Source organism: Alligator mississippiensis, chromosome 14, assembly GCF_030867095.1.
Source record: "Alligator mississippiensis isolate rAllMis1 chromosome 14, rAllMis1, whole genome shotgun sequence".
Classification (NCBI taxonomy): domain Eukaryota; kingdom Metazoa; phylum Chordata; order Crocodylia; family Alligatoridae; genus Alligator; species Alligator mississippiensis.
Window position 1 is genome coordinate 45,486,124 of NC_081837.1, and position 22,618 is coordinate 45,508,741.

Here is a 22,618-nt window from a genome sequence, read left to right on the forward strand (position 1 = left end):
GGGGAGACCTGGGCTGAGCCCACGCTGGCCCACCTTTGCCCTCTGCTGCTTTTGCTGCAGCGCACCCCTGCAGCGCGGCTGCATCTGCATCTGCGGCTGTCGGACCCCATCGCTCAGCCCCGCTCCCACACCCGCATGGCCTGCGGTGGGGGCACCAGGCCTGTCTCGGCCCCCAGGCCCAGCCTCACAGGCAGCTGCCCGGGGCAGCGCAGGCCTGGCGCCCGTGTGCGGAGGGAGTCGCAGTTCAGACCGTCCTGCTCCAGCTGCTGGGACAAGGGCAGTGCGCGTCGGCTCAAGGCAGGCAGGCAGCTCTGCCCCTGCGGCTGGCGATTGACTCGTCTTGTGGAAATAATTTATCCCTGTTCTCGCCTGACAGCTGGATCAATGGTGCTGGCACGCTGCCCACGGCCGCAGCCCACAGCCAGGCAGCAGCGAGCACCACGCCTGCACCTGCTTCAGCCCCGTCTCGCCTGCCCGAGGCCTGCGCCTTCCTGAGCAGCCGGGGCTCCTCCAAGAGGCCTCGCTCAGGCAGGGCTGAGCACCCGCTGCAGCCGGGCGCACCCTGGGTGTGCTGGTGGCTCCAGAAGCCCTAGCCCCCCCGGACACATCTGTGTGGAGAAACAGCAGCCCGGCAGTGCACCTGGGCCGTGACCCTGGCCTCCCTGCAGCTCTCCTTGGACTAAAACTGCCCTGCGGGTTATGATATTTGGTGCTTGGGAGGACTGAGCCTAGCGAGATGTGATTAGGAGAGGGGTGACTGGCAGGCCCTGGGGAAGTGAGCTGCACCTCATGAGCTGCCCGGTTCAGGTGTGCGGGACCGGGATGGCGCCCAGGTAACAACCCAGCCTGTGTGGAGGCCCGCACAGGGCGGCTGTCCCAGCCAGGGCTCTGCCTGCTGGTGCGGGGGCAGCTGCCAGCACCCTGGTCAGGCAGAGGCAGAGAAAACTGTCCGAAGGTCCCTGCCAGGAAGGAGGGAAGCCCCCAGCCCGGGCCAGGCGCTGACTTTCTTGCAGCCCCCCAGCATGGTGCCACAAAAAGCTGGAGGAGGAGGAGGGACTGGGGGCACTGTGGCCTGCTGGCTGCCGGCCCCCCCGGGGCAGGAAGGGCTGTGGGAGCGGGGTGCCTCGGCGCCTGCCGCGCTTGCTGTGTTCATGGCGTGCTCGCGGAGGTGCAGGCTCGGCTCTTCCCCAAGGGGTTTCTCCGTGTGTTTCCATGGCAGCAGAACACGAGAGCAGGCCTGGCACCGGGCGCTCCGCGCTCCTCGGCTGCAGTCAGGCAGCGCGCGCCGGGCTGGCTGGCAGCGTGTGACACGCGCCTCGTGTTTCGCTCAGTCACGCAGAACAAAAAAGCACCCGCAAGCCCAGTGGGGAGCGAGGGCCGAGGACAGCGGTGCAGGAGTCTGGCGTTCCTGGCACGGGGGTGGGGGGCAGCAGACCTGCGCGCAGGGGCAACTGGAGACGCGTGCAAGGCAGGCAGCTGCCAAGGGCTGCGGGACCCCGCGGTGCAGCTGTTCCTCACCGTCCTCCCCCTGCCCGGCCCTGGCACGGATGAGCACCAGCCCCCTGCCTCATGGGCAGCAGCATCAGCCCACGTCCCTGATGTGACAGGAAGGGTGGCCCGTGTCTGCCTCACAGCCAGCAGCACCAGCTGCTGCTATCGTGTCCCTGGCCGCCCGGATCCTCCTGCAGCCTGAGGCGCAGACCCAGAGCCGGCCCCGCTGCCGGGACCGGGGCCATCGCACCGCGCGCAGCCCGTGGGGAACACCCGGCTCCAGCTGCTCCGCTCAACGCTGGAGGCAGGAGGGCTGTCGCTCACGCTGCTTGTCGCAGCCCATGCCACCTGCCAGGGAGGACGTGGGCTGGCAGGCATGGGCCGCTGTAGCAGCCACACGTACTGCCATGTCAGTTCTCACCGTCCGGTAATCTGGGTTTCCTGGGTCGGGGCGTCTGCAACGGGGGCTGCACGCGAGCAGGCCCCACTCTGGAGAGACCTCTGCCCTCTGCGGGGCTGCTGCACCTTCCCTGAGCAGAGCCGGGGCACAGAGCCCTGGGCAGCCCCAGCCCGGCAGCACACCCGTCACACGGCCCTCCCCGGCCCCCGCCCGTCTCCGGCGCTGCGCGTGGCCGGCGGGGCTCGCAGAGCTGGGCCAGGAGCCCACACTGGCACCGCAGCTGTGCCGCTGCCGAGCCCCTCAGCTGTGACGGCAGCTGCCGAGAGTGAGACCAGTTGACATGCTTGTGAAATGTCAAGCTGGTTTTTCTTATTGGTGTTTATCGCTGGGGCTTTCCTCAGATAATAGCCTGGCACCATCATTTGTTTCTTGCAGCCTGACAGAGTCTCAGTGGCTGCTCCACCGTGCGCCTGGTGTTTGCCCAGCTGCAAGTGGCATCGGGGAGCCGGGAACCGACAGCTTCGCTGCACGGAAAAACATCAACTGTTAGGACAAGACTCCTCGGGCTGCCAGATCACAATTACCAGTGCTGAGAGGAGCTCCGTGGTGCAGTGCTGGGCGGGCCCGGCCACAGGCCTCGGGCGATGGCTCAGGGAGGCAAATCCCCTTCCACAGGAAAAGCAGCAACACCCCCCTGGGCCTTGCTGGGCAGAGGCTGCAAGACCCCCACTGCCGGCATTGCAAGCTCCCCTGGCCCCAGGGAGCGTCCCTGCCTTCCCACCCTCCCCGAGGCTCAGCTTGCCGTCTCCTCCACCCTCCAGCCCAAACCGGGCCTGATGAAACCTGGGCTCCAGAATCGCAGGGCCAGGGCTAGGGCTAGGGCCAAGGGGAGCTGCAGGGGCATACAGCCACAGGATTGCTGGCCCCATGTGATTCGGGGTCTGGAGAGGGTTCTCTGGAGCTGCATTGCACAAGTCCAGCTTTGCAGCAACAGAAAACCAGAACTGGGACAGGCGCCGCTTGCTCAGCGCCTGGGGAGCGTAGGAAGATGGCTCTGTGCTGAGCGAGGACAGCGGGAGGGGCTGAGCAACGCACGGCTCGCTGCCGGGAAAGGCACTCGCGTTTCGTGCAGCCGGGGAAAGGGCACCCAGCACTTAGATCCCAGCTGGAGCAGCAAGCCGGCTCTGCGCTGGGGCCTCTCCGGAGAGATTAGACAGCGCTGCAGCGCAGCAGCTCCGGGAGTCATTACCGCTGCCTGCCAGCCCGGGGTCTGGGAACCATTTAGAGAATGGACTTCTCTGCTGCCTCGTGCTCTCAGAGGCTGCGGAGTGGTTATACAAGGGGACAATGAATAACCATGCTGGACCCAGTGCCTTTGATGCCTGAGCGTGGGTTATTATGTGGGGAGGAGCCGCAGTGACTCAATGCCAGTAATCTCAGCTCTCCTGAAGAGTTTCAGGCAGAAGAACAGCCTCAGCGACAGGCTCGGTGGCACTTGGAGCGCTCGTACAAGCACCTCCACGGACACACTTACGCCCACCAGCATCTTCGCCCACCCACTGTTCTTGGGGAACAAAAGGAGTCCAGCTGAGCTGTGGGTGGGCGGGTGGAGAGGAGTCGCGGAGGCGTCCCTGCAGCTTCACCTGCTCCACAAAGCAGGATGGGGTGGGTTTCCTGGCACCCGCTCCCCGTGGCCCCAACGGAAGTTTGCTCTGGCAAAAACAGAGCAAGGCTGAGAATAGCTCCTGCAGCCCCACAGAGTGGCCTGGTATTGCATGAGTGCCAGGAAGCGCTGGGCAATGAACGGAGACTGCGCAGCCCCTCTGCAAGCAGGTCCGCGCCCCCAGTGTTTTGGCGAGCATCGTGCCCTGGCTCACAACATGCACTGCACCTCAATAAAGCAGGCCAGGGCCACTGCTCCCGTGGCCCACCCCGAGTCCTGAGCCCCTGACCTGTGCCTGTGGCATGGGCTGGAGCCAGCCCTCCCCCTGCTTGCCCATGGCACCAGCCTGCCTGGACAGCCGCTACGGCCAGTTATGGACACGACCCAAGCTTTCACCGAGTAAGAACGGAGAACGCTGCTGGGCCCCGGAGCGCGCCAGCTCCAGCCTCTCGCCCAGATCAAGGGACACGATTTCCCTTGGGGGTGAAAAAGAAGCGGCTGCATTTCTCACGGATGTGCTCTGGCCGCAGGCTGATGAATATGCCGCACTTTGATTATTTCAACACCAAGAGACATGGCAGAGCCGCAGGGTTTGGAACATGCCTGTGGGTTTCTGTGCCCATTGGGATGCGGGTGTTACTCAGCAGCAAGAGAGGCCGCCTTCCTGCCAGGCAGCTGACGATCAGTATTGGGAGGAAATCAATTATCCGCATGCAGCAGGGATGAATTAGAAGCTCCTTACCAGCCCCCACATGTGCTTTGACTAAGCCCCAGATAACGAGAGAAGCATAAAAAGCCGAGAGGCTTGGTTTGGCTTTGGTTTTTTGCAGAGAACGCCACACCCACGGAGGAAGGATTGAGGGGGCGAGAGGCTGAGCGAGCAAGAGCAAAGAAAACATCTTGGGGCACAAGTCCCACAACCTTTGGGCTGCAGTCAGCAGTCGCCCCGTCACGCCATGCCAGGGAAAGCTCAGCAGCTCTGGTGGGCAGGCAGAGGGGAAAGCGCTCTATCGGCTCTCCGAAGGGCTGTCTGCAAGGTGGGCCGCGCGCCCAGCGTGGACAACCGCAGCCCTTCAGCCTAGGCAAACGCTGCAAGGAGCTGCCTGCATCCCAGGGAGCTGCACCCCCGGCCACTCCCCAGAGCGGGTCTCGACCACAGCCCAGGCCACGCCGGGAAGGCAGGGGAGGCAGAAACGATTCAGCTGCGCAGGGCACCGCCTCGCTTTCAGCATGGCACCTTGGCCCCGATCTCGCTCAGACTGGGGCCTACGGTTATGCCTTCAGTGCCCTCCACTCGTGTTGGCACGAGCTCCTGGACGTGAATAAGATGCTGCTGTTGCTTTCTACAGAGAAACGCGTTTCACAGGGGTACAAACAAAATAAGTTTATTGAGTTTCCGCGCGTGTAGCAGTGGCACATATAGAGAATTAAGACACAAGGTGTGGTGAGGAGTTACAGGTTTGTTCTTCACCGAGCAAAGGCTCTGTCTCACCTGACAAAGATATATACAGATCTGGAGCGTCCGGGTCAGTTTGCTGCGGCGTCCGGGGAGGCCGATGCGTGGGAAGCGGAGCCTGAGGTGGACCTGAAGATTTTGGTTGCTGGGCTCCGTTGCTTCCTGACCTGGCTGAACATGCTTGTGCAGAGGGGCTGGGGAGGGGCGGCTGCCTCTACGGGGTCGAAAGCAGAATCGTTTCATAACAGCAAAACAAACAACACCGACGGCTCGGAGAACGAGCCCGGGGACCGGGGTCAGCAAGCCCGAGACCTGCCCGAGAGGAGCAGCCGACTGCTGCTTTCACGAGCACTGTACAGAGCTGCAGTCGCATCCTGGCTGGACCCCCGGCTGGTGGGATTAGCAAAGCGTCAGCATTCAGGGCTCGGCCTTTCCCCGGAAACATTTTCTTTTCATTAAAGAGATGCTGAGACCTCACGGAAACGATGACGGGACATTTGGGACACGCGCTGCACGACCTCCTAGCAGCTCCGAACACCTCCACACGCACAAGGGATCTGCAGACACACGGCTGGACTCGGACTGGTCACAACAGGCAAGAGCTGCTCACACGTCACATGCTGTCTCGCGAGGCTTTCGTTGCTGTGGGTCCACTGGGGGCAGAAGCTGCAGCCGCAGCCTGCCCCGCTTCCCCTCTCCTGGGCTGGGAGCTTGCGGAGACCGGGACGTGTCTGCTCCTTGTCCTGCCTCCACGCATGCTCCGGGCGGCTGGCCCGCCGCACGAGCCCCCTGCCCGCCTCTCATTCCACCGTCTTTCTCCGGTAGCAGGTCCGTGGAGTGAACGCCACAGAGCGCATCGCCGCGGGAGACAGGAGGGACAAAGACAAAGTTGACCACGACACGGTTTTTCTGCCTCTACTTATTCAGGAACAACTAGACTCAGAGCACCTCGCTGCTGCCACGGCCGCACAGCAACGAGGTATTTCGACTGTAGGACGGTGCAAAAACAGCTTGGCTCAGTCCCGTTTGCTCCAGGGCGTCTGCACGTCACGGCGTGGGAGGTGGCTTTGGAGATGGACAGGAGCCTTGGCTGTCGAAGCTCGCCGCCCGCCCTTGCCACTGAAGGGAGAGAAAAGCCACATGTTATGCTACGGGAAGTGGAAGGGGGTAGTTAGTGTGTAATCATGCCACGTCCCCGTCCTGCCTGTGGCTCCTCACCGCCCGCGAGCGATAGGCTAACCGCCAGCCGACATTCGGGCGCCCATCGCTCGGCCCTTGGCGCAGGCCTGGTGGCCTCAGGTGCTCTCATAAGCCAGGCCCCGGTCGCTAGGACTGTGAACACGGGGGTGGGGGGACCTTGACCGTGCACCTTGGCTGGAGCAGGTTTGCGCTCAGCAAGCGCTCCTGCCGTTTCCCATTTTAGCACAGACACTTAATTAAGTCCTTCCAGTAACGATGAGGTAATGCAGCTCCGCAGCTGCCCGGGCTAGAGCCGTTCCTCAGGCTTGTGAGAGAGGAAGGTGCAGCACGTAGCAAGCGCCCATTGCCCGGGGCTCGGGATCAGGCATTGTAACCCGTTTGTCTCAGGGCAGGGATTACAGCGTGAAGCCGGCCTGACTCGAGCTCCCGAGCTCTTGCCCACCTCCCCATCTCTTCCCGACACCCTGCGCGTGTCCCCAACAGACAGCGCCGTGCACTGCTCCTTCCCCTGCCTCCCCAGCGCTCTGGAAAGGGCCCGGGGAAACCCCGCAACATCCGGGCAGCGCGTGAGCAGGGAAGCTCTGGCTGGCTGAGATGCTCTGCCCCAGAGCAGCTGCTCCCCGGCCCAGAGAGCAGCCAGGGCGCTGAGTGAGCTTGGTCCCACACCTGACCGCGCATCACGCATCGAGCCAGTTCCCAGGCATCCTGGAGTGCCGGCGCCCGGCTGGACTGCGCTCTGCTGCGAGTGGCGGACGGCTGGCAGGGGATGCTCTGGCCGGCGCCCGTGCTGGGTCAGCCTGCGCTGGCAGAGCACGCGGCACACGCAGGGTACTCGAAGGCTAGCTTTATGCTGGTGGCAGTAGACTGGCCTGCATTGCTTGCCTGTGCAAATTCTGGTCAGGGCCGGGGCTGAGCCGGGGCTGTAGTTTACTCTTTCCCCCCAGACAAAACAGACATCCCAAGCAACCCCTCTGCAACTCTGGATTGAGCAGGGACACGATTCCTTCTTAACGGTGATGAAAGCTCTGGAGAGACCAGCGCGTGCGACCTGTGTGTCTGAAGAAACCTGAAGACGTGCTCTGGTCTCTAATTACAGCAGAGTCGCTCCTTCTGCACTCGCCAGCTGGGAGCGTGGCAGTTCCCAGATGTCAGGTGCAGCCAAAGCCCCAGGAGCCTGATTTTCATATCGTTAAGCGGGGAGGGCTATTTCCATTGCAAGGCTGAGCCTGTCTCAGGGGAAGTAGTGCTTTGGGGGTTTCCCCGTTTCACCCAGCGAATGCCCCCGTGGCAAACACCAGAGGAGCTCCATGGCCTTGGAGACCCCTCACCAGGGCAGTGATGCTGCCAGGTGCAGCTTTCTCCTTTCATGCGTGAGAGCGGGAGCTCCATTTTCCACGGTTCCCTTGACTGCTTACATGGATACCCTGTAATTTTTTTGTCTCTTGCCTTGCAAACATGCCACATGCCTCTCCTGGCTGCCTGACGCGTGGAGACAGCAGTGCCGAGAGATCCGGGTGCTGGGAGCATGCAGCAGCGACTGTGCACCGGGGCTGGAGCCGTTCTTGCGGCAGAGACATATCTGGGTGCCGCTCACTGGTGACGCAGGAGAAGGGTTCAGTGCCGTTACTGGAGCAGTCTGGAGGTGACCAGTGATGAGAAGAGGGTCATCAGGGCAGCGACCAAGATGCAGGGAGAGCCGAGTCCTGGCTCATGCAACCTCCGGCCTGGCTCAGTGCTCTGCTCACTGCTGGGACATCAGAGGAGGCTGGGTAGGGCTGGAGGACCTGCCTTCTCTTGGGCAATGCTCCCGAACAAGAGCCGAGGACAGCCCTGCCCGTGGGAAGGCGCACGGCAGCGTCACGGGCGCTGTCTGGGAGCAGACATCTGCACCCGACGCTGCCGAAGGGACGGCCGAGGCGTTGCTGCCAGTGGGGAGCTCTTCTTCACCGAAACATCTCTTTCAGGTCCTTCGTCCCAGGTCTGTCATTTTATTCCAAGTCCAAAGGGTGACACGTGCATCTAGACAGACTGTCCAAAGGACCGAAGCCAGGGCCTGTTTCAGCGTATGTTAAAGTCTGGATTAGCAGCAGAGGAATTAGAGGGGGCTGGAAAAAAGCAACCTCTTCTCTTTGCACAGCCGGGGTCTTGATTTGGAGACGAGAGGGCCGCAAGCTGGTTGCGTGGGAAGACCATAAGGAACCCAGGGGCAGGAAAGCCCAGCTGCCTCTCGCAGGCTGGGGCTCCAAGCTCTCCGGTTTGCAGCTCGCTCTTCTTTCAGAGCATCCGCACCAGTTTCCGTGCCAGATCCAGCTGTGCGCTGGGAAAGGCACCGACCGACTGGCCGAAGGGCAGAAGAGGAGTCTCCTGGGTAGGGCTGGCTGTTGTGGGTACTCGAGGCAGCACAAGCTCCCTGGCAGCCGGGGGCAGTGGCCGCTGGCCTGCCCATGCCAGGGCCCCATGCCCCGGTGCTGACGGGCTCCGCCAAGGCAGGTGGCAGGCTGCAGGCCCTGCTCCACGCACCGTGTTGGCTCTCCCGCGCCGTCCGTCACCACTCTGGAGGCCAGGCAGAGCTCTGACTCACTGCTGCCCCACGACTGCACGGTTAGGATGGCACGGTTGATCATCTCCTGTACCGGAAGGCTCTGGGAACGAGTTACCTGCCAATTACAGGAGAAGACCGGTAGCTGGCTACCCACACAGCTGCCTAGTCATTACTGAGGTGCCTGAAGACGGCAGTGGGGGCTGCCCCCACGCTGCAGCAGACGGGAGGGTGCGGGAGGAGGGGGAGGCACAAGGCTGGAGCCGCCAGCGTTGCAAATCAACACCTGAAGGCAGAGGAGCTCTAGGGCTTCGCCTCCCCATCACACGGTGACAGCGCAAGGACCTCTCTGCGGGGGTGCCGGCGACTCCGAGCTGCCTGTGGGTGCTGGGGCACGTCCCAGGGCCTTCCGGGCCTCAGCTGCCCCGTACGCGACACACGGCTATACATCTGATATGCAGAGAGGGAGATTTAGTTAGGCACAACAGACAAATCGCGCTTCCCCGGTCACGGCTGCCTGGCACACTGGGCTGCTTTCTGCCTGCTGCCGCGGCGTGTCCGTGCACTGCAGGGTTGCAGAGCAGGGCTGCAACTCAGACAGACACGGAACGAGGGCCAGGGCGGCTGTGGGCCGGCAGCACGCGCTGGGCTGTGGCTGGGAGGCGGAAGCGGGAGGGCAGGGTTTTTCAGCTGGGCTCCTGTTTTGTACAAGCTGAACTGATCCATCCGATTTCCCCCGGGAGCCAGGGTCTCAGCGCGCCAGTCTGGGACAGAGCCAGCCTGAGGCAGGGCAGGGAAGCAGCTCTTCCTCCCGGTCGGACGTGACAGCTGCCATCAGCTGCTGCGGGGCCGTCTCTGACCTCCCGGTCGCTGCATGTCACGCGTACCCGGAGCCGGAGCCGCCCCAGGCCCCAGGCGGCCGTCACGGGCTGCCTGGCAGCGCAGGCCTGGGTGCGAGAGGCCGAGCGGCGTGTGACCGGTTTGGGCCGCGCGGTGCATCCAGAGGTACAGCTCAGCGCCCAGAGGCACTGCGATCGGGAACAGTCTCCAGATCAGCGAGGCCAGCGGGCCTGATCCTGGTCCGATTTACACCTGACTTACACTGCTGACTTCAGGGAAGCTGCTCCCCATTTCCACCGGGGTGAAGTGAGATCAGGACAGGCCTATAAGAAAGGGGGCAAATTCTCAGCTCCTGCAAGTCCGAATAGCTCCACTGAAGTCACTGGGACGGTGTTAGCGTCCGCTGCCTGGCCGAGATCTCATCCGGCAGGTCTCAGACTGGTTGCAGAAGCCGGGAGGATCCGTGCTGGGCTCTTGTGAAGATGAGCGTCAAACCCAGGCCCTGTGCACGCGGCGACGGTATCCGGGCAGGACGCATGCTGCAGACGGGACGGTCGTGGAGGGCTCTGCTGAGCGGTGGCGAATTCCTGTCGCTCCGGAGAAGGGGATTCATCAGTTGTGTTCCCTTCCGGCAGCAGGTGCCTGCTAAAGCAAACAGCGCTCAGGGAAGCTCTGGCAGAACCAGCGGAGACACAGGCCAGCTGCTGCCTGCCGCCTCCTGCAGAAGACGCTCCTGCGCAGTCGAGGCAGGCCCAGCGCCGGACCGAGTGCATTTTGGACCCTGTGAATGACCGACAGACACCGCGTAAGCTCAGGGAGGCAGCTGGCATGGAGCCTACACTGGGCTCGGTACCAGAGACCAGGTTTCCAAGGAGCACAGGATCCGAGAGCGCTGCTGTGGCCTCTGGGCTCCAGCACCAGCCTCTAGCAGGCGGCGTACGTGACACGGCAGGGGCAAACACCCTGCTCCTTCGACCGCGTTGGACGGAGAGTGAGAGATACTGCTGCCACCCCTACGTGAGGCAGCACGGCTCCGGGCGCAAGCCTTGCTTACCGTTTCTGAAGCGCTGCTGACGTGCATGGAAAGAGTTAGAAGAGCACGTCTCTGCCCCCAGCTTCCATCAGACAAAGACCAAGGCAGAGCACAAGGGAAGGTGAGGAAACGGAGCCGGGCAAGGAGAGCGGCACTTGGCCGAGAGGGCGCCTGGCTCTTTCCCCGTGGCCGGCTCCCCTCGGACAGTCTTCACCCCCGAGGTGCTCAGAGCAGCTGCACTCGTTCTATTTATTCCTTCTCAAAGGCTCAAAGATGAGTCAACAGAACAGTTTTTCAGGGGAAAGAACCGAATCCTTGAAGCACACAGTGTCCCTGGGCAATTTATTTTGGGAGCGCGATAGTGTTCCCCCTCCTGACTGCCCTCACGCTCGGGGTAAAAGGAAGGAACCCGCGATACCAATCTGATCCCTGCCTTCGCGCTCCCGCTCCCCAGCCCGAGGAGCTATTTCAAGCCAGAGCCGAGGCGCTTGTTCTCTAGGGTTCACCTCGGGTGAAAAGCTCCCTCAGGTCCTGCTAGAGTTTTCCATGGCAGGAGGAGAGGCTTTTAGAGAGCCGCGGGCCAGCTCGGTCACGCATGGCACTTGCGTTCGCAGGGAGAAAACCGGCTTCACGCACCTCTTTGAAGGATTTCTTCACCTCCACTAACGGGTGCCAGTGAGCAATCGGCTTCCGCGGGTACGCCAGCATCTCGTTCCAGTGGTCTCTGCCCAGGCCCTCGGCATTGATCCCCACGCGGCAGACCCCAATGATCTCGTTATGGCCCACGCTAAAACCAGAGGGAAAGAGGAAGGTTATCTTGTGCCTGAGCTGGGCTGTCCGGCCCAGAGAGGCCCGCCTGCAAGCCAGCTTCTGGCTGGACGTCGAGGCAATGCTCTTACTGTCGCTTCCTGCGCGTGTGTGCCGGTCCCGGCACAACGGGGCCTGGCAAGCTCCCCAAAGTAACCCCCCACAAAACCCCAAACCAATACTGACAATCATGTTAGCAAAACCCGAGCCTCTGGGCATCTTGTATGAGGTCTAATCTACAGCCTGGATGCGAATCCTTCCCGGAGCCCGAGGAAGTGCTGGGGCCCTGGGGGGTGCAGTGAGAAGCCGCACCAGGAGGACTCAGCGAAGACCGGGTCCCTCGTGCTCCACCTGCCGCTTCAGGGGAAGCAGTTTGCCCGCTGACAGGGACGATGGATGGCCTGGCCGCACTCCAGCAACCCTCCCCAGCAAAGGGGTGCAAGCTACTCCCTCAAGGAGAAAATGCCTAACAGCTAAGGATCAGGCCTATTGTACTCATGGTTCCAGCAGCACAATTATCCACAGCATTAAGTATACACGACACTTTGCAAAGCATCGTTACGGGCTCACGTTGACACAATCCGGTTGTGTGATCCTGGCAGCCAGAGCCAGGAGCTTAGCAGCTGCGCAGGGAGCCCAGGGCCACGCAGGCTCTCCAATCCCCCGTCTCCAATCGCCCTCACATACCGATCGTAATCCATGACGGAGATCAGCAGGCTGACTTGATCCATGTTCTCCGGGGGGATATCAAAGATTATCGCCTCGTTGTAGGTGGGGTTCAGCGTGTTCTTCTTTATGGTGGTTTTCTTCTTTTTCAGCCTTCGCCCATCGCAGAGCAGGGACACCTTGACGTACGGATCTGGAGAGAAGGGGCAAACTCCTGGTGTTCATGGGACAGCGTGGGCTATGTGGGGCCTAAGGTATAACATCACCCTGGGATGGGGGTAGGGTTTGGGTGCACTCAGCCACGGTCCCCTTTCTCCTGCCCTGCAAACCTCCCACTTCTGGCCCCAAAGCACCTGCTGAGGGCTTTGTGACATGGGTTAGCCGCAGGGAAGACAAGACATGCAGCTAGCTTTTTGGCTGTAACGTGGACTTCATTTCAGCCCAGATGTTTCAGCGGGGGAGGGTTAAGGTTAGGGCCCCCACTGGCACCTCACTGGCTGCTGCAGCGATGCTCTCACACCCCTGCCCGGGCAGAGGAGAGGGTCCAAGGGGAGGGCCCTCTGGCAAGGGACAGCCCAGCCCTCGGGACCTGAGCCTGGCACCTCTGGCACCAAAGCAAAGGCTCCCACTGCAGCAACTCAAGGAGCTGGAACCGAAGGAGCTGCTCCATTAGCTGGTAGAAGCAGTAGGCTGGCGCACTGCGGGGAAACAGCAGTTACAGGGGACACAGGACTTGCATTGCCGTGTGTCACATATATCCCGCCGACAGCCGATCTGCTCGGCCATGCCAAGGCAGCTCCATCACTCCGGGGGAGCTGCCACCCCTCTGCAGAGAAGCTCTGGCTGCTGCTGACCCGGTCCCCACTAGGGATCCTGCTCATGCTGCCTGGACAGAGGGTTCCCGTCTCTACAGGAAGGTGTCATGCGCCTCCCTCTGCATAGCCAAAGCAGAGAGAGCTTGATGCAAGAGAAGTCATACGTGGAGCACATTTCAGCCCAGTCCCACTGCCTGCAACCTCAGCCCTGACCCTGGGCCTTTGGGGCTGTTTGCTCTTTGGCATTTGTACAGTTCCTAGCGCAGCGGGCACTGGTCCCCCCGGGGCTGCTGGCACCACTGCAGCACACAGATGGAAGGAGGAGGAGAAGCTGTGTTCAAGGCTGTACCGTGAGTTATTGCCTCCCAGGGGTGCCCTCCAGTTCTGCTAAGGAAACGGATATACGGGAGCTCATAAACTGCTCCGCATTGAGTCCCTGGTGCTGGCAGACCATCCGGTGGTGGGGAATCGGGCCCGCGGCCTCCTCTGAAGGAAGGTCAGCAGCATCAGTCAGCTCTCCCGGGTGAGGCCACGGGCTCCGGCATGTGGGGAGGCTCAACCCCATCAACAGCCGGATGCTCATCTTGCTGGGATCCTATGACCCCAGCTGACGTCCTGCCCTTTGGGCGGGGGGCTGGACTCGATGATCTTCCGAGGTCCCTTCCAGCCCGAATGCCTATGAAACAGCCAGTCGGGAAGAGGCTAATGGACACTGGGAGAAGTCTGGCTCTCATTGAACACACGAAAGCATCTAGCTTACAGCAACCCTGCACACTTTCTGAAGCAAAACTGCACCTTTTTCAATATTTGATGAACAGACTGAAATATAACGCAGCAACCTTGGCAATCACAGCACGGAGCAGAACTCCATTTGCAGGCATCTTTCCCTGCCTTTACGGAGCCAAGCGGGTACAGGGCGTATACCAGAGGAGGCTCAGCCCGCACAGCCTGTTTAGACACGGCAAAATGCTTCACCAATAACGCCCTACTTCTCTTGGCCTTCTTAGCCCTAGCAAAGCTTCCATTACTTGCAGACACAGCGTTACTGCCTAGGGGAAATGCCCATGACCCGTTGCGAGTCGCACAGGGTCCCTCCAGGGGGTTAAAAGCACTTGTTCTTGATGCCAGTGGCAAGGGGAGGCACGGGGACAGGCTCCCCGCCTGGCTGTCCAGGGCCTGACTCCAGCTCCGGTGGAGGGAGCTCTGTGGGCTGCTGGGGAAATGTCAGTGCCTTCGGAGGTTGCACGGAGCAGATTATTGCAGAGCTACGGAGCTGCCCTCCCTCCGCAACCTCAGTTCTCAGACATTTCAAATTGCATCGAGTTGTAACGGAGCAGGAACGTCGTCTGCCCAGAGATCGTGTCATGAACTGCCGCTGAGCATCACGGGAGCCGCCACAAGACCCAGAGACTCGCACTGCGTGCCCCAGGCCACAGACCGCGTTTCGCATTCGTCTAGTAGTGCTGGTCCCCTTCCAGGCTCCTTGGCACCGCGAGCACATGCCCCGCTAGCACCCCTGCTCCCGGGACCTTGGCGGCAGCAGGGGATTGCCGCTCTCGTGGGCAGTCCGGGGCCCAGGCTCAGCTTCAGGGCAAGGGGCAGGGCTGTGGCTGGGAATGGCTAGCAGGGAGCTCACGTTATTCCTCAAGTTTTGCCGGTGCCTACGATGAGCTTACACACACGTGTGCCTTTGCCGAGCCACTTCAGTGCTGACATAGCTCTGCCCTGTGCCCCCGCGACAGACGCTTCGTGCGCCAGCGAGCCAGCCTGGGTGGCAAGCTGCAGAGAGGCAGTAACCCCGAGAGAAGGCACAACCTACCTGAGTAGCCGGTAATGTCCATAGCTTTAAGATTCCTGCACTTGATGACGGTTAAAGTGAGGCGTCCGGCAGTTGGCAGGTAACACAGGGAAAACATGATCTCGCCCAGGTCCACGCTTTCCTTGAACAAAACAGAGAGGACAGAGCATGAGGAGCGCACGAGAGCTGGCCACACCGCCACCTACACCTCGCTTGCTACAAGACTAGCCATCCGGAGGCGCAGCTTCACGGTCAGGGCGGCTAGGACCTGGAGCCAGCTTCCACGGGAGGTGGAGCTGGCTCCTACCCTGGGGGTCTTTAAGAGGAGGCTGGATGAACACCTTGCCGGGGTCGTTTGACCCCAGTGCTCTTTCCTGCCAGGGCAGGGGGTCAGACTTGATGATCTGTCAAGGTCCCTTCCGACCCGACCAACTATGAAACTGTGAAGTAGGAGTCTAGCGAACCTGTGCTCTGCCCGGCGCCCCCCTGACCTAGCCCCGGGACCAGCGCTGACGGCTGCTCATCTGTGCCAACAGGTCCCACCCAGGTCACCGCTTCAGTTCAGCTTCTCGCCGGTGCCGCAGCCGCTTGGCTTCTGGAGGAAGCAGGGCTGGGTTGGTTAGCTATCCAGTGCTCGGGGCGCTCGCTGGCAAACTCAGCGCTCTCTGTGGTGTCGTTTGCAAACGCGCTGCCAGCGACGAGCGTGTTGGCTGCAGCGCGGCTGGGCTGCCCGCGAGCAGGCTGTGCGTGTCACCTCACATAAAGGACCGTGCTCTCAGAGCAGATCTGCTGCGAGCGCTGTGCTCAGCCGGGTTATCGGCTGCACGCCGCGACCAGGGGATCGCACGTCCTGCTGCCAAGCGCTGCTCCGGTGTTACTGAGGTGAGCGGATTGCGGACTCTGCCCATTATACAGCCTTCCCGGCGGGGAGCCTGCTCCTTCGAATCAAGCTGCATCATTACAGTAACGTCCCTCTTTCTCCACCCAACGCCAGAGCCCAGAAACTGGGCGCTGCCGGTAGGAAGCTCCGTCTCTGCAGATGCCCGCGCTCGGCAGCGCTGCTGGCCGGGTGTCGTCGCCCCGGCACCAGCCTGCCAGAGCCGCTTTCGCTCAGCGCCCTTCGTGCCTGTCCTCGCCGCAAGGCCAGAAGGGGCTCTCGCAAGCTGGCGAGGGACTCGGGACACGGGACGCTGCAAGCGAACAGGGCAACAGGCTGTTTCCAACCGAACCCCGGGCACGCGGCACGCGGGAGCCCAGGCTTCGTCGGGGTAGGGTACATAGCTCCAGCCACACAACGGAGAGGGCTAATAAAGAGTGAACTGAGCAAACACATCCTGATGGCCCTTGTCTCAAAGCATTTCATGCTTCCGCGCACCGCCCTGTACACCCTGTCCAGCTGGCCTGGCCTGGCCCTCAGCGCCTCCCAACAGCGGCTCTGCAGCGGGCACCACATCTTCACCGGGCTTTCCGCCCCATCGGTGAGGGTCTGTGTGCTCCGCGAGCCGTTGCCCTGGCAGCTGAGGACAGCTCGCCTGCTCTGGTCTGCTTATTCGTGATGGAGAGCTGTTTACAGAAATATCCATGCGTTGGTAATGAAGACGACTAAGACTTGAGCTGCAGCCTAATGCTTTAGACTTGACTTTTTAAGAACTGTGTCTGGAGCTTCCAGATTGTAATTAGCTTTTAAAAGGCTTTTGCTTCTTAATAATGGTGATGGGGGCAGCTGGCTTCAGGATAATGTCAGAAAGCAGCTCACCGTCTTGGCTCCTTTCAACAGAAGCACTGACTTGCCGGCAGAGTTGAAAAAAGAGCTCAGCTCTCCTGGAAACTGCTGCAAGAGGCAGGCAGGGGCACGGCTGTGGCATATCCCTCGCCTGCAGCTGCCCTGCTACAGGGCAATAGCCTACCACTGCAACTAGCTATTGGAGTCACGCCTGTAATGAAACGGTCTTCGCAGCAGTGCTGAAGGTGCTGGATCAGCCCCACCGCCAGGATCATCGTGCCAGCAGCGTTTTGGGGACAGAACAACTGAAAGGCAGCGATCACATTATCTGGGCTGCAAGAAAGGATCAGAAATATTCCTGGTTCCACCAGGCCCTGCTCTGTTTGCAGCAGCGTGTGGATCTGGGGCCTGTTAAATGACTCGTGTTATTGCTGGGGTAGGTGGTTTCATGAGTCAGTAGAGCCGGAGCGATAACAGACCCGGGAGCGCCGTTGGCCGCGGCCCTGCTTGCTCTGCTGCCAGCGTGTGCCAGTCATTAGCAGCGCCAGGTTTGCTGCTGGGAGCCGGCTCCGCGCAGGAGCTAAGGGCGTGCAGCGAGGCAGCTGGCTGCGAGCGCAGCCCCTGGGCACCGTTTGCCAGGAGCACAAACTTGCCCATTTCCAGCACCACTGATACGAGCCTTTGTTGCCGTCTCCTGAGAGAAGCGAGCGGGCAGAGATGAGAGCCAGAGCCAGAGCCACCCGTGCCTGAGACCAGAGGCAGGGAGCAAGGGGCGGAGGTGCGCAGTTTGGTCTGAAACACAGACGTGCCGGTCAGTCACCAACCGGCCACGCGCGGCAGCTCCGGCCGGCAGTCGGAGCAGCGCTGCTCTAAGTCCAGGCAGTTTAACACGACGGGGACAGGAGGGGATGAGACACTCGGGCCTCTGGGTGCTATTCTCACCCACAGGTGAGACTCGGTTTTGCTGTGAATCCGTTTCCCCAGTAACACGCTGGAGAGGATAACACTGACCCGCCTCGCAGGGACGGGGTGCTGGCTCGCAAGCTGCTGCCTGCTGCCCTGGGGCGAGCCGCGGCACAGCGGGGAAGTCAGCACGCCGCCTTTCTGCAGCTGCAACCGAGCACCGACAAAGTGCGTGGTCTGAAATGGCCACTGACCCCACCACTAGCGCGGGCAGCCCTGGCGTGGTGTCTCACACGGACGCCCCTGTCCTGAGGCTTCATGGACTCGGGCTCTCCGGTTTAGACAGAGAAGCCCGGATGGGATGGGAGATCAGTTGTGACCAAGCTGAGGTCTGTTGCGGCCTTTGCTCTCTGGTCTCTGGTGGTCTCCTGGGTTTGCTTCGCAGCTAAGAGGGGTGCGGCATCTTCGAGATGCCCAGGACGCCTGTCCCCTGCCGGCAGCGTAGTGGCAGGCCCAGCTGCAAGGGCAGGGCAGGAACAGTCCTGCCCCGCGGACAGCGCACATCCCTTCCCCTCTGCAGAGCCAGTGCCACGAGGCCGCGGGCCTGCCCTGCCCACACTCCTCCCCACTGCTGAAGGCCTCCCGGCCCGGGGCACGCAGGCGGCCCTCAGGGGTCGCGTTATGGGGGAGCCCCCCGCAAGAGATGAGAGCCCTGCCGTAAGATGTGAAACTCATAACCTGGGGGGCGGTGGGGGTCTTGAACTGGATTGCTCCTTCACTTAGGTGGACTTGTTGCTCAAAGAAATCAAACACTGGGATCGTCTTGAGCCCCTCAAGAGTCCAAGTGCTATTCGAACCCTGTGGCCCCTCACTACCGAGCCTACGCCTTCGCGCTGGTGGAGGTCTCATCCCGAGAAGGCTGCGCCTCTGGAAGCATTAAGCCAGCTGGCTCCTCCCTTCCGGGGCAGCTTCTAAGCACCCAGCTGCCCCGCGTCGTCTGGACCTCGCCTGCAGGGAGAGGGGTTGCCGCGCGGCTCCCAGGAGCCCTGCAAGCTCTCTGCCGCCGCCACGAGCAAGGAGCTGCTGGGGTGCGCTCCGCTGCGCACGTTCGCCCGGCAGCAAACCGCAGCGGCAGCCATTCACTGCACTGCATCCAGCCCACTTGCTGGAAGCAAAGGGCCAGGGCAAGGGAAAGGGACTCAGTCCTGGGCAAGTGAGATGCCAGGCGATGGGCTTGCATGCACAGACCTTTCACGTTGCTGACAAGGCCGGCGCTGTTGTCTAAAGGAGACAAACTGAACGTGTCAGATTGAATCCCAGGCTGCGAAAGCCCAGCTCGCTGTGCCCCAGGAATGTGCGTGCCGCGGGCCGGCCTTCATGTGTCACTTCCCTGGAAAAGCATCTGTTACCTCGTCACATCGCTAAGTGCTAAACGGCTCGCTGACACCTGCCAGCCCGGGCGGGCGGCTGCAGGACGTGTCATTCCTGACAGCCCTCCTGGAGGAGGGAAACCCAACCCAGAGCAGGATCCTTCTGGTCTCCCCTGCGGGCGCCGAGATTCTCCGCCTTTCCCGCGGACACCCCATCTGCACGTCGCTGCAGAACGTGGACGCACGCCCATGGCTCCTTCCCAAAGCCCCTCCGGGCTGCACGGGCACAGGGTGGCTAAAGAAGGGGTTGTGGGGTGGCCTCAGCGAGACGGTCAGAAGAGCCCTGAGCTCGGAAGGGCCACGTTTCAATGGCGCGTGTCAGAGCGGTCACGGCAGGACTCGCGTCCCTCACGCCAGCAGAAGTCCCTTGCCTTTCAGCTGCATCGCACTGCCGATGCACGACCAGGAACCTGCCCCATGTCACAGCCAGGACCTCCCCGAGAGCAGAGCTGGGGTCTCAGCAAGTCCAGCGGGAGAAGCAACGGGCCAGACACTGTCCCCAGCTATTCGAGCTACGTATGGGGAAATCCCCAGACGGTGAGAGCCAGCCTGATCCACTGAGTAGACTGGGAAGAGAAGGAGCCCCAGGAAGGGCACTGACCCCCGAGGGGGCCTGCAAGACTGTCAGTGCCAGTGGCCTGGAGGCAGGGGCTGTGCACTGCACGATAGCAATACCACCCTCTCCACCTGCACGGGAGTGCCGGAGGGTCTCAGCGGCAGCAAAAAATCAACAAGTCCTTGGACTGTATGCACGCCCAAGAGTTTTCGAAGAGCTGGATAAGGAGCTCTCTGGACTGTTACTGCTGATGTTCAGGGAGTCTGGGAAAGCTGGAAATGCTCCAGAGCACCAAACGGGAGCCCACATTGTGCCACTATTAACAAAGGCAAAAGGGACGACCTGGTAATTACATGCTTGTCGGGCAGCCACAAACCCTGAGCGAGATAATGCAGCAGCTGAGCTGGGACTCCATCAAGAAAGAACGAAAAGAGGCGAATACAACTGATGCTAAGCAATGCAGCCCTACGGAAAATAGATCTGGCCGGGCGACGCGCTCGGGGGCGCTGGTGGGCAGTCGGCTGCACAAGGCTGCCGTGGCCCTCGGGGTGCCCGCAGCGCAGCACCGAGCAGGGGCAGGGGCTGCATTTCCTCTGTGCCAGGTGCTGGGCTACGGCCCAGGGGACACATTTTCCAGGCGGCGGCCGATACGGCCCCTGGGGCAGAACTCACGTCCATCCTTACATTACCTTCCACCCACGCACGTGTCCCTTCCCGCTCCGCTGCTCGCACCGAACAAGCGACACGAACACCACGTGACCACCATTAGGGAAGCGATCGATGGGATGTGCAGGCAGTGCCCGATACCCGCACGGCTCCCACTGCCGACCGCCTGCCTTGCACACTTACCCCCTTTCCGAGCATGGTGCAGGGCGGGGGAACGCGAGCGCAGAAGGGCGGCACCTCCCCTCGGCGGTGACTGCGGCGCCGCGCACCGGCTGTCTAACGGGAGAGATGAAGCGGAGCTCCTTCCCGGGACGTCCCGCCCCACCCCGCCCCGCCCCGCCGCTGGAGCCTCTGGGGGGAGATGCCTTGTCAGGGGCCATGTTGACAGCAAACCCGCAGGACCCTCCATAGCCAAGAGCCCAGGACAGGCAATGGGCCTCGAGCCCCTTCTCCATGCTGGATGCCCTTCCTTTGCACGGGCACTGCACATGCCTCGTTCCTGCCTGCCCCGTCCCTCCCCTGCTCCCAGCACGGCACGGGCACAGACACCCGTCACCAGGGTGCCCGTTTGGTCCCCGAGACATGTGCACGAGAGCACAGGTCCGGCACGGTGCTTGCCTGGCAGCACTGCACACCCAGACACTAGAGATGATGGAGACGTGACCGTGGCAGGCCTCTCAATGTCAACGATTTCCCTCCTCTTTCACTCCCAGGAAACGCACGCGGGCTCTGGCTCTGGCTCTGCCCGCTCTGCCCGCCTGTGCCTTGGCTCCTTCACAACACAAGAAGAGCCCGTCTGGGCAGACACCAGCTCCCTGGCCCCGGGCTCCAGGACGGGCAGCCCACAGGGCCAGGGGTGCCAGCTGAGAGGTGCCCCAAGCCCCCCAGGGCATTCTTGTGCCGCAGTAACTGAGGTCTCACCCACGAGGACAGACCTCGTCATCCACCTTCCTGCTAGCCTGTGCAGGTGGGGGTATCTTGCCCCTCGCACGAGCAGCAATGCCAGACACAAGGGACTTTCACGTGGGGGGACTTGCTTCTCCCGAGACCAGCTGTCCCTTTGCGAGGAGGCACGCAGCCCGGGCCTGGGCCTGGCTGTGTTTCAAAGCAGCAGAGCCAGCTGACAGGAGCCCTGCCACAGCCCCGGGCACAAGCTCCCGTCTCGCCCAGTCAAACCTCTTGTTCTCCCCAGATGGGAACGTCAACGCGAGACCAGAGCTGATCCATGCCCTGCAAACAGGCCGCGCAGACCGCCGTGCGAGGGTCTGACCCGCGGAGGCGCCGAGCGCTAGCCCTTCCCTGGCCGGGCAAGTGCTCTTCCCCTGCTCCCGGTATTTGGGGCCAGCAGGCACCAGAGATGGTGGACGACGCTGTTAACAGAACCGATCTCTGGTTTCTCCTGGGACGCGACGCGCCCACAGGCCCCTGGGCACAGGGGAGCCCAGGAAGCGCTCCAGCTCCGGGCACCGCTGGGCGGCCGGCAGGCGCAGGAGGGCGGGGGTGACCAGCTCTGGCTGCGGCGTGTCCATCCTAGGCTTTTCCTCCGGGGCTGCCCGAGGAGCCCTTAGCAGCAGCTACGCTTGTAAGCATTGTGATGCCCCCATCACGAGCTGTCAGATGGGAGCAAGGCCAGGACACTGCCACCCTGGCCCAGACCCAAAAGCAGGGTCCAGGGGCTCACGAGCTCCGTATCCCACCCCAGGCCCCCTCTCACAGCTGTCACAGCCTCTTTTTCCCCAGCACGGTCTGTGACGGTCTGGGATCACGTTACCCTCTGCCAGGCCAGCCTCCACCTCTTCCTCTGACTGCTCGCCCGCTGCAGCTCTGCTCAGGGGACCTTGCCAGGTAGACATGCTGTTGGGAGTGAGGCCCGATTAGCTACAGGTGTCCCCAGAGAGGTGATGAATAAACACACCAAGCGAGCGAGCGAGCGAGCGAGCGGGTATGTGCCTTCTGCACCCCCATGCAGTATCTTAGTAGCATTCCTGCCTCCTGAAGGCTCTTTTGAAGCTTACTCCTCACTTCTTACCACTTCCCAGCCTGCAGGCGGGCAGCCGGGATGCATCACCACTTACCAAATGCAGCCGCTGGCGCTCTGCAGGCCGCAGCTGTTTGGCACGGCGGTGACACCCTACCCCACATCCAGAGCCAGCCGTGCCACGGACGCTTGCTGCCTTGATTCCACTTTTACGAGCAGGCGGGCCGGGCCGAGCGGAGGGACTGCTAACTTCACCGAACAACATGCTGCCAGTCATGGAGAGGAGACTTCATCCACCTCACAAGGGGCAATGGGAGTTACTCCTTACACCTTTATACCAGCAATGAAACCCCCAAGGGGAGCCTCCTGGCTCACCCTCAGCTTTTCCTTTCCAATTAGCAGTTTGCCACGGGGGAGAGATGCAGGTCGCAGTGGCGCGAGCAAACACCCCGAGCTGCAGCACCCCTCTCCTCTGCAGCTGCCCGGGGTCAACGAGGCCTGCCAGCCTGCCTCAGCTGCCCCCGCGCCCCCGGGACAGTCACCTACGACTTACCCTGACGTACCAGATCCGCTCGGCGGTGGCAGGCGGGGCTTTGAGCTCAGGAGCCGGCTGTCGCATGAGCACAATTACACAGTTTGAAAATACTAAAATTG

At 61.9% G+C, this 22,618-nt stretch overlaps 1 protein-coding gene across 3 annotated transcripts in view; it reads right to left on the reverse strand.

The window, feature by feature from the left end:
• Positions 1-4,923: 4,923 nt before the first annotated feature.
• The window catches only part of SYT6 (synaptotagmin 6), a 44,109-nt gene continuing 26,414 nt past the window's right edge, over positions 4,924-22,618 (reverse strand). Inside the window, exons 4-7 of one of the 3 annotated variants that reach the window (XM_059717717.1) lie at positions 14,730-14,850; positions 12,117-12,288; positions 11,259-11,409; positions 4,924-6,129 (exon numbers count right to left, since the gene is read on the reverse strand). In XM_059717717.1, the coding sequence (XP_059573700.1) occupies positions 6,058-6,129; positions 11,259-11,409; positions 12,117-12,288; positions 14,730-14,850 (516 nt within the window). In that variant the 3' untranslated portion in view covers positions 4,924-6,057. The other 2 variants (XM_059717719.1, XM_059717718.1) reach the window with 2 other exon arrangements.